Below are 15,457 nucleotides of genomic sequence, written 5' to 3' on the forward strand. Positions count from 1 at the left end.
CTCCATTCTCCCGGAGGGCTGCCAAGTCAGAGTTTGTTTGTTATGATTTCTGGATGTATGTTAGAGACTTTGCAGACAGCGTCGTGGATGTCGGTTGTCGGTCTGTAAGCGGCTTCGTCAGCCAATATGTCGGTCCGTGTTATGTATTGAATTTTGTATGATTATAAATTTGTTCGATTTGAAAGCTACGAGAAAGAATATTTCCGAAAAATTTTGATACGTATTTTATCTTATTTGGTTTAAAAAGTTTGGCGTGACTCTGTATGCAGTAAGAGACTGAGGGTTCGCTCGGCCCTAAGTAAGGGTCGGGTGCCCATCACACCCTATCGGATTAAGGGTGTGACAACTAACCATCCTCAAATACATATAAAGCTTAACGACTTACAGACAATAATCTCCTTTGAAAGCTTACAACTCTTCAACTCCTCATTTGATCCAACATCAACCACAATACCCACAACGTAATGACAAAACACACACACACACACACACACACACACACACACACACACACACACACACATATACATATATATATATATCAAAAGATGCTTCAATCCATTCCCAATCATCTCTTAAAATAACATCAAATCACTATATTACCCTTTATCAACTTACCTCTTCCATAAGTATCCTCTCTCTACTTAAAATCACTAAAAATCTAGATAATAAACTGAAATACAAAGGTAGGAATCCTTCACATACCTTGAGGGGTCTAAGATTCCAAGAATCACTTCAACTCCAACTTCATGAGCTTCACAATCTTGGAGAAACCCTAGAATCAACCCCCTTCTTTACAAGCTCGGGTTTACGGGGTTCGGATCTTGCCAAATCTTCATTAATATGATAGGAAATATTGGGAGAGAATATATTAGGGTTTTATTTGATTTGGAAGAAGGAAAAATGAGAAATAAGTCGTGAACCACCTATTTATACTCAGAATTAAAAAGGCTACAAAGGTTCGGTTCGACGAGCGGGTCGACAACCAGTCGACTTGTCGAAGGTCCGTCGACTTGCTCCGTCGACCTGCACCTACAGATTTCCAGCTGCGAAACCCTATCGACGCTCCACATCGACAGCCCGTCAACCATATCGACGACGATGGTGTCTGCAGATTTTCTCAAATTTAGTTCAGATCGCGTCGATTCGATTTGTTCAATTTCTAACTCCATAAATTGCCAGGAATACCTGCTGGTACCCTTGTACACTGGGAAAGACACCCTCTACCTCCAAACTCGAGCTCGGGTCTCTATTCCAAAGGCATACCCGACTAGGAAACCATAGGTTCTTCTACGATGAAAGCGAGAGGTGTAACAGTGACAGTCCAAGATCGTATGGTAAGGAGAAAGCCAGGACATACCCAATATAATATCAAAGTCCACCATGTCCAGAATCATCAAATCTGCCCAAGTGTCGTACCCCATAAAAGTAACTAAACAAGACCGCTAGACTCGATCAACAACCACAGGATCTCCGATCGGAGTAGACACGTGAACTGGTATATCTATGCTATCACAAGGTAAATCCCAACCAACGACATGATATGCAGATATATATGAATAAGTGGATCCAAGATCAAATAAAACAGATGCTGCTCTATAACGGACAGAAATGGTACCTGAGATCACAGCAACTGAGGCCTCTGCCTTGGGCCTACCAGGAAATGAGTAACAATGGGCTCCGCCACGCCCAGTCTGGGATCCCCCTCTCGTACTCTGAGTACTACCTCTAGCTGGCTGGGACTTACCTCTAGAACCATGGGAAGTACTGCGGCCTGACTGAGCACCGCCTCTATGAGAAGTCCTCCTCGACAACCGAATGATACAGAAGTTCTCGGCGGCTGATAATCCCACCTAGGTCAGGGACATCTCCTGGCAACATGCCCAACCTGCCCACAAAAGAAACAGGTAAGAAGAGTCGAGTGCTGAAACATAGAAACTGAAGACCCGGATGAAGCAGCCATGTCCACTGGTCTGGAGAACGAACTCTGAGAAGATCTCTCCCTAGGCGGCTGACTAGAGGGAGCCGGTAATGCTGAATGTACAGGACGAACGGAATAGGGTTAAGGTGGTCTCGAAAACTGACCGGCGCCTCTCGTACCAGAACCCTTAAAACTGCCAGTCTGACGTAGCCTCTTGTCACCACCACTAAAAGCACAGGCCTTGGCGCCCTCAACCATAGAAGCATGCCCAATAATAGACTGGAAGGAAGCCCCCATAGACTCCATCCGAAGACAAGGAATCTGTAGAGAGCCCACTAGTCCTCCCACAAAGCGCCTGATCTTATCGGCCTCGGTAGGGATCAACAGAGTAGAGTATCGAGCTAAATAGAGGAAACGGGTCACATAAGACTCCAAGGACATGCCCCTCTAATCAAGGTGTAAAAAAACTAATCCCTACGAGCCTCTCTCAAAGACCGGGGCACGTACTTCTCAAGGAAGGCCCGGTAGAACTGAGTCTAAGTCAAAGGAGGAGAACCCTCAGGTCTGCACGCCACGAAATACCTCCACCACGTCTTCGCGTCACCGCGAAACTGGTAGGACACATAATCAACACCGTGGGTCTCCACTATCCCCATACGGTGCAGTAACTTATGTATATCAAGAATAAACTCATAGGCATCCTCAGATGAAGTACCAAAGAACCTTGGTGGCTCTAACTTCCTGAATCTCCCCACCAGGTCCTGATCAGTAGCAGTCATAACAGCGCCATCCGTGGGCCTGAAATCCTCACCAAGGGCGGGTATAGCATCAATGCGAGGAGCCATAGCTGCGACGGGATGTGCCACCCGTGTAGGTCCCTGCTCAGGGGTCTGCACCCTAACCCTAGTTTGTGAACTCCCGCCAAGAGTAGTACCACTGGCGGCTACCTGCTGGGCATGTGGGTGAAGCAATACTCTAGCCATAGTATCATGCATGGCCTGATCAGAAGTGACCTCAGGCTGTGTCTATGCTGGGGCCACGCCATCCTTTACGGCCTGGTCTCTACCCTACTAATACTCAGGCTCGGGAGATGGAGACCTCTCTCCTCACTGGCCGACCGTCGGATTGCTACCCCTGGCTCGGGTAGCCCCGCGGCCTCTCACTCTGCCGCGCCCTCTGGCTGTCGCTTGCCCTCGGGTGCTAGCCATAGCTGCGGGCTTTGGCGCCTGACCTCGGGCCATAGTAGCTCGAGTACCAATTTGATCTTTCCAGATACCAATTTGATCTTTCCAGATACCAATTTGAATAAAGTAGCATAACAGAAAGAAAGAAAGTGAGATTTTCTAAATGTCCCATAGCCTCTTGCAGATAAGTATGGAGCTCACTAAACCGATCCGCGAGACTCTATAGGACACACTCTTGTATTAAAGATCGGGTAACCTAGGGCTCTGATGCCAACTTATCACGACCCCTTTAGCCTAGGCCATGCGGGCACTTACCTTTTAACCTCAGTAAGCGAACCCTCATCCCAACAATGAACCAATGCATAATTTGAAGAAAATTAAGTCGCGAAAATAACAGATACGTAAGTCTTACGATATTTATAGATAGATAGTAGTAAAGAGTGAGAAAGACAGTAAATACCCCCAGGGTCTAGTCTGAATAATACAAGAGCATCTAGGGAGAATAATACAATCTGGAAGTACTAATACATAGTATCTATGTCTCTGGAATAAAAGTAAGGCATATAATAGAAAAGTCTTCAAGGTCAACGAACGCCATGCTCACCCTGGAAACTCGAGTGGAAGCTGAAGAGTCGATCAGCCACGGGTCAGAGAAGTGGATCCAACCTAGTACTCTGCATTCATAAAAGAATGCAGTAAGTGCAGGTCAGTACAAACAACAGTAGCAGTAGGCATTATCGACCGACTAAGCATAGTTAACACAATTCAGAAAATAAAGCAGATAAGCAAATAAACCAACCAAGCATGAGATAATATATCACAACCAAGTATCCATTATCACCTATGTAAAGCATCTAAACCCAAATATGATAAGCCTGAGTATATCCGATCCAATCCATTCACCACAATAGAATCATCACAATCCAATCATCACAATAGAGTCATCACAACATCTCAATCAGGTCATAATGAAATGTAGTGCAATAATGGTATGAATGCGATGCCATGCCATGCAAATGAGGTGTACACATGTAGTCCGGACGAAAATATGGATGTCTCGGTAGCACAACCCAACGTGATTTGTGAAGTCTAAGTGTCACCCGTCCCGAATCTTTACCCAATAGACAGACGGGACCCTAGCTAATTTCTCACAGGGGGAGTCTCACCGACACCACCCTGGGGGACTCGCAGAGTCCATGCACTAATAATGATTCCGGGATAACTTCGGAATCGGCCATACAACAACGATGCCCGAAATAGCTCATTGGATATCGGCCTCCTCACAGTCACTCAAATAAAAGAGTCTGTCAAATATCAGTTTCACACAAATCAACGATTCCAGAATTTGACCTCGTACATCGGCCTTCTCACAATCACTCAAGTAAAAGAGTCCATCAAACATCAGTTTCATATAATCAACGATTCCGGAATGGATCTTCGGACATCGGCCTTTTCACAATCACTCAAGTAAAAGAGTTTATCAAATATCAGTTTTGCTCAATCAATGATACCGGATCATCACCGGGTATCGGCTATGCATGAATATGCGAGAATGCGTGCAAAGCATATGTCAATCGTCAACAATCAGGTTCAACATCACAAGTATCAGAACGAGGTATGCCAATAAAGTATCACATCACAACACCAACAGTGGGTATGCTAGCATATATAAAGTCAAGTACCATCAGTGGGTATGCTAACATACATTAATAACTCGAGTACCAACAGTGGGTATGCCAACATATATCGAGTATGATTACAAACAACGGGTATGTCAATTCTATCCAAATTAAGACGACAAATAGAACTCGATATCTACCAAATACATATTGCATCAAGCTAACATAAATAAACAATCAAGCACACATAACGGGCTGGCTAGTCCCAACACACATCAGGGCCCAACCTAAGGCAATATTCATCCCCACTTCATACCCGAAGGTTCACATGCTGTCTCTGACAATATAATCTAAATATGTGATTCACTATACGAAGTCTCACAAAAGGTAAACCATAACCTACCTGGAATGCCGAACCGCAACACCAACAAGTCACTCTTTTGCCTTGCCCTTCCTCTGAAGCTCAAAACCAAAATATTCTAAGCTTAATCGAATTCTATATTAGAAATCATGAAGAATGATACTAATATTGGTATGATATCAATTATGTCAACTTTAACCCTAGAATTTGGGGAAACCGGCCCATAAGAGCAAAACGAGAAATTCGGGGGCAAAATACCAAATTAAGTACTAGGTGATCATAACCGAATCACTAATTGTTGATTTAACTCAAGGATTAGCCTAAATCTGATTTCAAGCAAAAACTCCCAAATTAGATATAAACCCTAAATTTCCAAATCTGAAATTCAACGTTAAAAGTGGAAGATACGTGATTAATAAGCTTAGATTCATCAAGTTTTAGCATAACCATCATCAATTTATCATTAATAATCTAGGGAATTGTTCTTCCAAAACCCTCTCTCAAATTCCATCTTTAAGGGATTGTTAAAGAGAAGGGGGAAATCTAATATGATTGTGATTACGGAAGGGTAAAGGATTAGGCAAGTTTTACCTCCAAGAAATTTTCAAATTATCTCCAAGAATAGTTTCTCCAAGCTCAAATATCGAGATGAGAAATAATAAGGGTCTAGGACTTATTAACGACATATTTAATGAAAATTAATTGCCCGTCACCGCCACGGCGGTACAGATGCTGCTGCAGCGGTGCCGCCACGGAGGCTGGGGGACCGCCACAGCGGTTTCGATTTGGCCAACCTTACGCATGGCCGCCCCTGCAGTCATCACACCGCCACAGCGGTACCGCCATTGCGAGGACCGAAAATCCCAAGTTATTCCCGAGGCCATCTGCTCACAAACCAAGCAGATAGACCCACACAAAATCAAGCTGCAAACGTGCTCATGGTCTCAAAATTTCCAACGGAGGCCTCGTTGGCCGAGTCAACCCCCGATGCCTTAATTCCAATTTCCACTTCTAAGTTCTGAAATGCATCCGAATGCATCGGGAACTGAACCAAATACTCATACAGGTTCTAAACGACCATCCGAACCTCTCAAAATTGATAAAATTTTGAAAAAGGTCCGTTTGTGTCACGACCCAACCAGAGGGCCATGACGAGTATCCGGAGCTAACCCCCAGACACCTCTCGTCATACTTCCATAATCATATCTAGGTGAGCCACATGGCCTACTCATCATCTCTATGCATCATTAATACACTTTCCATCAGGCTATGGCACTTTTATAACAACAACAACAAATATGCCCATATATATACGTAAGCCGACAAAGTTATCAAAATGATATACAAAATACGAGCCGACAAGGCTAAGAGACATCGAACTATACACAACTGTCTACGAGCCTCTAAAGAGAGTATGTAACATCATAAAGATGGAACAGGGCCCCGCCATGCCCATATATATAAACAAAAGAATAGTACCAATAGCTGCAGCTCCGGATCAAATGGAGCTCCTCTAAGTAGTCTCTGGGTAAGCAATCTAAGGATCAAGTCTATCTCCCTATCCACCTGCGGGTATGACGCAGCGTCTACAAACAAAAGGACATCTATACGAACAATATATTGAGTGTGTAAGGCATAATCAATAACATAATAGAAGCATGAACGATAACATAAGATAGAAGTGTCACGGAATGATAGAGCCATTTATACCTCTAGCGACGTTCATCATATTCACTTACCCTTTTTCTAATGGGAACCTTCCATTACATACACTTACATATATAGTAGTACTACACCCAACCATAGAGGTTCGGTGTTTCACATACGTAAAAATGACAAGGTTCCGTGTTATATATACTTGGCCCTACCAAGGCTCAGTGTTATACATACCTGGCCCTACCAAGGCTCAGTGTTATCCGTACCCAACTGCAGTGGTGCACGCACAATGAATGTCATACCTGGCCATATGAGCTCGGTGCTACATAATAGCCATACAAATATGTATATATATATATATTCATAGGAGTACATAAGTGTCATTAACATCGTCAACATCATTATGTTCATTATATCTTTCCTTGGAGGGTCAACTATCATAGGATGGACCAATGGTCTCATTAGCATATCAAGAATTATAAGATTTTGTGATTTTAGCAATGAAATCATCATAGGAGACATTATGGATTTCGCATGAACGTACACGACAATGGGATCATGCCTTAAGAAGAAGGGTTAGCCTTACATACCTTTACGTATTCTTAACTACTTAACGTTCACCTCCCAAGCTTGAGAAATCTACATTTAAAAGGATTCATACCAAGGTTAAGTCTTAAAGACACTCTTAAATTCAAACTAGAATAATTCATAAGCTAGCGAAAATTGGGCAATATTTCCCTTATTCCATTGACTTCTACCGTCTTACAAAACAACTTCCAAACAACAATGACATTATTAATAATACCATAATCAAGAGGCTTCATTCACGTTAAGAATTATCCAATCCCCAAAACTCCTTTCCAAGACCATTCATAACAATAGCTACAACATAACACCATGTTTACTTGCATACAATGCTTCCTCAACATTATTAGCATCACCCACAACAAGATTATACTCATAGCATGTTAAGAATCGTAATTCAAATCAACTTATAGCTCACCATATCCTCAAGTTCATTCCTGCACTCCATTCTCACTTTTCTTCCTCCAACTACATGGCATAACAATCAAACAACCTTAAACATATGTAAAAGATGCAAAATCTTAAATTTGCATATCCTCAAGTCCTTCAATTGTTCTTTCAACTCTTTCAATTTTGCGAGAGCCATTCTATAAGGAGGAATATATATGTGGTTGTTATCCGATAGCACATCAATAGCAAAATCAGTTTCCCGCTCTAGGGGAAGGCCGGGAAGCTCTTCTGGAAATACATCCGAAAACTCATTCACTACGGGGACAGACTGAAGAGTCCGGAACTTGGCTTCTACATCTTGAACCCGGACTATTTGATAAATACAACCTTTAGCAGTCATTTTCCTGGCTTTGAGATAGAAAATAAACCTACCTTTTGGAGACGCTGTATTTCCTTTCCATTCCAAAACTGGCTCTCCCGGAAACTGGAAGCGAACCATTTTTGTTCTACAATCGACATTGGCGTAGCAAGAAGCCAACCAATCCATGCCCGTGATAACTTCAAAATCCACCATTTTCAACTCATGTAAATAAACCATAGTACGATGATCACAAATCACAACTACACAATTTCTATATAGTCGGCTAGCTATTATCGGATCACCAACAGGTGTCGATACCTCGAAAGGTTTGATTAACTCCGGTTTCACCCCAAATCGACCAGCAATATAAGGAGTAACATGTGACAAGATGGAGCATGGATCAATCAAAGCATATAAATCATGAGAAAATACTGATAATATACCTGTGACGACATCAGGGAAGGACTCAAGATCCTGTCGCCCAGCCAATGCATAAATACGGTGCTGAGAACCACTAGAACTGAGAGCTCCTCCTCTACCTCTACCACAGATGACTGGCATCTATTAACCTTGTCCCGGAGGATGTATAGATGATGAAGACTCTAGCTGCTGACCCTGAGGGCTAGACCCTACCCCTACCATCAATCGAGGGGCATTCACGCATGATATGGCTTGGCCGACCGCATGCATAGCAAACATCTGAACCCAATCGGCACTGGCCCCAATGTAACTTCCCGCACTGAGAACATTGTGGCATGGGTGGCTTTGCCGGGCCCGAGTCCCCCCTGTAGTGAGAACCTGAAGCTCTAAAACTCTAACTCAGCCCGGAGTGAGTAGATCTATCAAATCTCTGGCCCGTAAATCGTGAACGCGCACTAGTCATGGAATGGACTGAATGCCTAGAAAACTGCTGTCTTTGCCCTCCTCTAAACTAAATAGTCGGACCCAAAGATCTAGCCCTCTTGTTATAACCTCTGTCAAGCTCATGCTAACCTCTTTGCGGTTGTTGGCTTTTCTCCAAATTCAAGGCATGGGCTTGAATATGAGAAATAGCCATATTGTCCTGAAGGGACGCAGTCAAGCACTTGTCCATCAAATGTGGCCCTAAGCCACTCACAAACCGATGCAATCGATCACCCATATCCACTACCATGGTCGGAGCACACCTAGCCAAGGAATTGAAGCGGAGACTATACTCTAAGGCGCTCATACTTCCTTGCCTAAGATTCAAGAACTTTTTGGCTCTAGCACGCCGAACCTCTGGGGGCAAGTAATGCTGGAGAAAAGCATCAACAAATTATTGCCATACCGGGGGAGGTGCATTGACTCCCCTAGAAGACAACCAAACCGTATACCAATGAACGTCGGAAGCATGCATTAACCGAAGTGTCCTCAACATTCCATCAATAAAGTTTTGAGGGTCCTCATCCGACTTTGACCCGAAGAATTCCAAAGGGTTTAAGCTAAAACAGTCACAGGCTCTAACACTCACAGTCCTATCTCCATAACCCATACCTTGCTGCTGGGCCTGCGCGGCAACAAATTGTGTCAATAATTGAATAGCCTCTTCCATCTCATGGCCCGAAACCTCTCCTGGAAGAGCTGGGGGTGCTGGAGCTGGGGCTGAGGCTCCCTTATGCTCCTCTGAAATAGGCAATGAACGAGAGGACCGAGATGGAACCTCATTCTGGGACCACTCTCCACAATAACCGTTGGCGGTACTCTCTCATTCCGCCTCCCTATCACTGTCTTGCCCTTTTGGACTATGGTAGCTTTTCTCTTTATAGGCATCTCTGAAATACACAACACACGATTAAGGAAAGGGAAATCCTTATATCATGGCTCTATCGCACGATCTATGAAGAAAGAAGGTCATTCATTCCTAAATACCGGTAGGCTCTTGTTTATAAGTGTGGCACGCAACACACCCATAAACAAGACTCTACTGGACACGGCTCGTAGACACACCCTTGGACGGAACTGTTCTGATACCACTTTTGTCACGACTCAACCGGAGGGCCATGATGAGTACCCGGAGCTAACCCACCGAGCACCTCTCGTCATACTTCCACGTTTATATCTAGGTGAGCCGCATGGCCTACTCATAATCTCTATGTATCATTAATACACTTTCCATCGCGCTATGGCACTTTTATAACAACATCAACAAATATGCCCATATATATACGCAAGCCGACAAGGCTATCAAAATGATATATAAAATACGAGCCGACAAGGCTAAGAGACATCTAGCCATACACAACTGTCTACGAGCTTCTAAAGAGAGTATGTAAGATCATAAACATGGAACCGGGACCTGCCATGCCCATATATATATATACAGAAAAGAATAGTACCAGTAGCTGCAACTCCGGATCAAATGGAGCTCCTCTAAGTAGTCTCTAGGTAAACAAACTAAAGATCAGGTCAATCTCTCTGTCCACCTACGGGCATGACGCAGCGTCCACAAACAAAAGGACATCAGTACGAACAATGTACTGACAAGGCATAATCAATAACATAATAGAAGCATGAACGATAACATAAGATAGAAGTGTCATGGAATGATAGAGCCATTTATACCTCTAGCGGCGTTTATCATATTCACTTACCCTTTTTCTAATGGGAACCTTCCATTATATACACTTATATATATAGTAGTACTATACCCGACCATAGAGGTTCGGTGTTTCACATACCCGACCATGACAAGGCTCGGTGTTATACATACCTGGCCCTACCAAGGCTCAGTGTTATACATACCTGGCCCGACAAAGGCTCAGTGTTATACATACCTGGCCCGACCAAAGCTCAGTGTTATGCATACCTGGCCCTACCAAGGCTCAGTGTTATCCTTACCCAACTGCAGTGGTGCGCGCACAATGAATGTCATACCCGGCCATATAAGCTCAGTGCTACATAATAACCATACAAATATGTATATATATTCACAGGAGTACATAAGGGTCATCAACGTCGTCATCATCATCATGTTCATTATATCTTTCCTTGGAGGGTCAACTATCATAGGATGGATAAATGGTCTCATGAGCATATCAAGAATTATGAGATTTTGCGATTCTAGCTATGAAATCATCATAGGAGAAATTATGGATTTCGCATGAAGGTACACGACAATGGGATCATGCCTTAAGAAGAAGGGTTAGCCTTACATGCCTTTACGTCTTCTTAACTACTTAACGTTCACCTCCCAAGCTTGAGAAATCTACATTTAAAAAGATTCATACCACGGTTAAGTCTTAAAGACACTCTTAAATTCAAACTAGAATAATTCATAAGCTAGCGAAAGTTGGGCAGTATTTCCCTTATTCCATGGACTTCTACCATCTTACAAAAAAACTTCCAAGCAACAATGAAATTATTAATAATACCATAATCAAGAGGCTTCATTCACGTTAAGCATTATCCAGTCCTCAAAACTCCTTTCCAAGATCATTCATAACAATAGCTACAACATAACACCATGTTTACTTGCATACAATACTTCCTCAACATTATTAGTATCACCCACAACAAGATTATACTCATAGCATGTTAAGAATCGTAATTCAAATCAACTTATAGCTCACCATATCCTCAAGTTCATTCTTGCACTCCATTCTCACTTTTCTTCCTCCAACTACATGGCATAACAATCAAACAACCTTAAACATATGTAAAAGATGCAAAATCTTACCTTAATCACTTGAGAACAAGTCTTTGATCAGCTTACTCCACTAGAGTGAAGTCTCCAACATCAACACCATATGAAATCTTGAGTTCCACAAACCCTAGCAAGCTTCTTGGCACATGGGCCTCTTAATATTAGCCGCTAGATCCTTGATTTCGCTTTAGATTTGTGTAAATATGTTTGGAGGAAGGTTCTAGGGCTTTCAAGACTTGGGAAAAATGTGGGAAAAGAAATAATGAACATGGGTGGTCATATATAATAAAAAACAGAAAACTGACCCGACTCGGATATACGGCCAATTATACGGGCCGTATAAATTATACGGTCCGTATAATTGGACCGTGTAATCCCACCAGGTATCCACCCCATTCTGGAAATATTCTACGGACCATTATACGGGCCGTATAAATTATACGGTCCGTATAAATTGCAACCTCTATAATCTAACTCCTATCTCAGCCTTGCTACCCAAACTCCGACTAGCAAGCTATCTTTAAGCTAGACTCTAACTGAAGTTACAACACTTGTATCTACTTTTATGCTTCTTAATTAGCGATAAAGATAATACACGATAAACCAAACCTATTACAAGATTCTAGACTTTAGAAGTGGAAAACATTATTCGGTAGAACAGTTCCTTCAATCTGCCTTCTTACACTAGGGACGCAACCTCAGATTCTTGAATATTCTTGGATATAACTTCTTCATGCAATATTCTGAATTCTCTCTTTGTAGGTATGCATGCTTCTTCTTGGTAAGACCTGGGTATTTGTAAAATTGAAGATCCACAGGTCATTTAAAATAAAACCCTTTCCTAGTCGGTCAATGACACATACATAGGGTTTGTATAGTACTTGGATTCTTTCCTTGTTGAGTCTACTTCTAATACGTGTAGAAGGCTTACTAATCCCTACAAATATGACAAGGAATCTTTCATACTTGACTGCTAAGTTCTTTCCATAATTCTGCAAATCCTAGTTATTGTAGGACTTGCCCTGGAACATGTTCACGAACCTGTTTCATTCACCTTGTTCGTCCTTCTCTTAATCTCTGCGCTGTTTGAGATGTTCTTGTACTTGTTCCACTAATCGCTTTCATTCTTCATCTGCCGTGGTACTGCTTTTGAAATCTTGGCTGGAACATATTGACATACCTGTTTTATATAACTGTAAGCTTTGTGTCTGCAACTAGTCAACTTCACCTCTGATCACTTTAAGCTCATATAATGTCTTCTCTTCTAGGTCATTCATCCATTGCACCTGATAGCTTGTGATCATTCCTCCTTCTGCATATGGTGACTCTTTGGTATAGAACTTGTTGTTTTGCATACTTGTTCTATTTCTTTAATGAACTGGTGCTTTCACTGAGTCATCTATTCTCCCTTTGCTTCCTTGTTCAGTTGTCTTATTCATTGAATTATTTACGTTGCATAATGAACATCTCTGTAGGTTGGGTTAATTCTTTCTCTGTGCTTGTCTGCTTGTCTCTATCTGATGGAACATGTTAGTGGACCTGATTCATGTGCATTGCTTGCAACTGTCTCTTATGATAGATCAGGTCTTTGGACCAGTTCCATGTGCATTCTCATATGATCTAGACCTAGTTTGTCCTCTTCATGGTACCAATCATTGTGATCTTTTGTCTATCATCAAAACCCATATATGCATTAGTCTAGCTGATACCAAAAAATTCCCCCGTTTTGATGATGACAAACTCTGCTATGAAGAACCAATTTGAACTTGGTTTTTTCTCACTATTTCCCCTTTTGTAATTATTAAGAAGTATCCATATATATTAAGTGAAAGCTATTTGGATTGAGTGGAATATCTTTCAGTTTCAGTGCAAGAAGCAGTTATTCTACTCAACCCTGGAGGAATGATTAAGTGACTTTAATCATCCCCAGCTGTAACTTGTTCTTCTCGAATTGATCTCTTCCCAATGCTTTCGTGAAAATGTCTGCAAATTATTTTTCATTGTCATAGAACTGAATACAGAGATAGACCCTTTTTAACATTGTCCCTCAAGAAATGATGCCGTATTTTAATGTGCTTGGTTCTATTATGTTGGACCGGATTCTTTTTGATGTTGATTGCACTGGTATTATCGCAAAATATGGGTACACACCCAATTTCCATACCAAAATCCTTTAGCCATTGCTTGATCCATAGAAATTGAGCACAACACGACGCAAAGAATAACATATTCAAATTTCAAGAAAGGACGGTACATCGAGTTTTGTTTCCTTGTTAGCCACAAGATCAAACATGACCCCAGAAAATGTGCCATTCCTGTAGTGCTTTTCATGTCCACTATATATCCGACATAATAAACCTCAGCATATCCAACCAGGTTGAAATTGCTGCCTCTTGGGTACCATAGTCCTAGTTCACTCACTCCTTTTAAGTATCTCAAAATTCTTTTCACCACTTTTAGATGAGACTCATTAGGATTAGACTGAAATCACATTCCCAAACTAAACACTATGTCAGGTCTATAGCTGTTAGATATAGCAGAGAACCAATCATGCCTCTGTAAAGTTTCTGCTAGACTGGCGCACCTGATTAATCTAAGGTGAGTTTTATTGCAGTGGCAATAGGAGTATCAATTGCCTTAGAGTCTTCCATTTTAAATCGCTTGAGTAGCTCGTTAACATACTTCTGTTGATGGATCATTGTACATGTTGGAGTTTGTTTGATTTGAAATCCTAGAAAGAAATCAATTCTCCCATCATACTCATCTCAAACCATTTCTCATTAATGCAAAGAAATTCCTTTGACATTGATTCATTTGTAGATCCAAAAATACTGTCATCTTCATATACTTGCGCAACCAAAGATGTTCTTCCAGTTTCACGAATAGAGTATTGTTTGTCTTTCCGCTGGTGTGACCATGAGCTAAGAGAAATTTTGATAGCCTTTCATACCATGCTCGGGGTCTTTTTCGGTCCATAGAGCTTTGTCGGAGACACACTGGTGTTCGCATCTTCAAATGCAGGGAGGTCGCTTGACATATACTTCTGTCACACCCAATCTCGATCGTGTGTGATGGCACCCGACCAGAATCGAGCGAGCGAACCCGCTGACTCTTACTACGTACTAATTTTTTTGAAATCTCTACGTCAAGTATACATAACAGGGCTGCCGAAATATTCCTTTGTTGCGTAGAATCAAATAAAATATGTAACTATACAGAACTTGTATCGTAGTACAGGCTGACTCCCGGAACCCACGACTCTGTCTGCAAAGTCTCTAACTGTAATCAGGAATCCTGGCACGTGTATTCTGACTCGGCTACACTCCAGGCCAAATGGAGCTTTACAACCCATTCGTCGGAACATCTTCTGTTAACTTCGATCGATGTACCGGGTGTACCGCGCGGCATGAACGCACCCCCCCGAAAGAGAAGGTCGCATTAATATGCCGAGTATGTAAGACATGAATAATAACATAGTAAGGGATATAAACATGAATAAAAAACGAGATATAGTATCGTGAGATCAAGAAAATAACTTTGTACATGTAAACAATAAACGCATGGATACATAGAACATCTCATCCGATAGAGAGTAACCTCGTGTATCCGAGTGCCCACCGGGGCGGATGCCATGCATGCTAAATCGCCTTTGGAAAATATTTCTTTTCATATATATATATAGAAAACACAATATGATATTTTTGCCGGGGGTCGGG

General features: G+C 42.0%; 1 protein-coding gene across 1 annotated transcript in view; it reads left to right on the forward strand.

Moving 5' to 3' along the window:
- The first annotated feature begins 4,657 nt into the window (after positions 1 to 4,657).
- Positions 4,658 to 15,457, forward strand: part of LOC132057746 (uncharacterized) — an 11,852-nt gene continuing 1,052 nt past the window's right edge. Inside the window, exons 1-2 of the mRNA XM_059450347.1 lie at positions 4,658 to 4,720; positions 13,217 to 13,325. Of these exons, the coding sequence (XP_059306330.1) occupies positions 4,658 to 4,720; positions 13,217 to 13,325 (172 nt within the window). The remainder of the gene's footprint in view (positions 4,721 to 13,216; positions 13,326 to 15,457) is intronic.

Source organism: Lycium ferocissimum, chromosome 5 (genome assembly GCF_029784015.1).
Source record: "Lycium ferocissimum isolate CSIRO_LF1 chromosome 5, AGI_CSIRO_Lferr_CH_V1, whole genome shotgun sequence".
Classification (NCBI taxonomy): Eukaryota; Viridiplantae; Streptophyta; class Magnoliopsida; order Solanales; family Solanaceae; genus Lycium; species Lycium ferocissimum.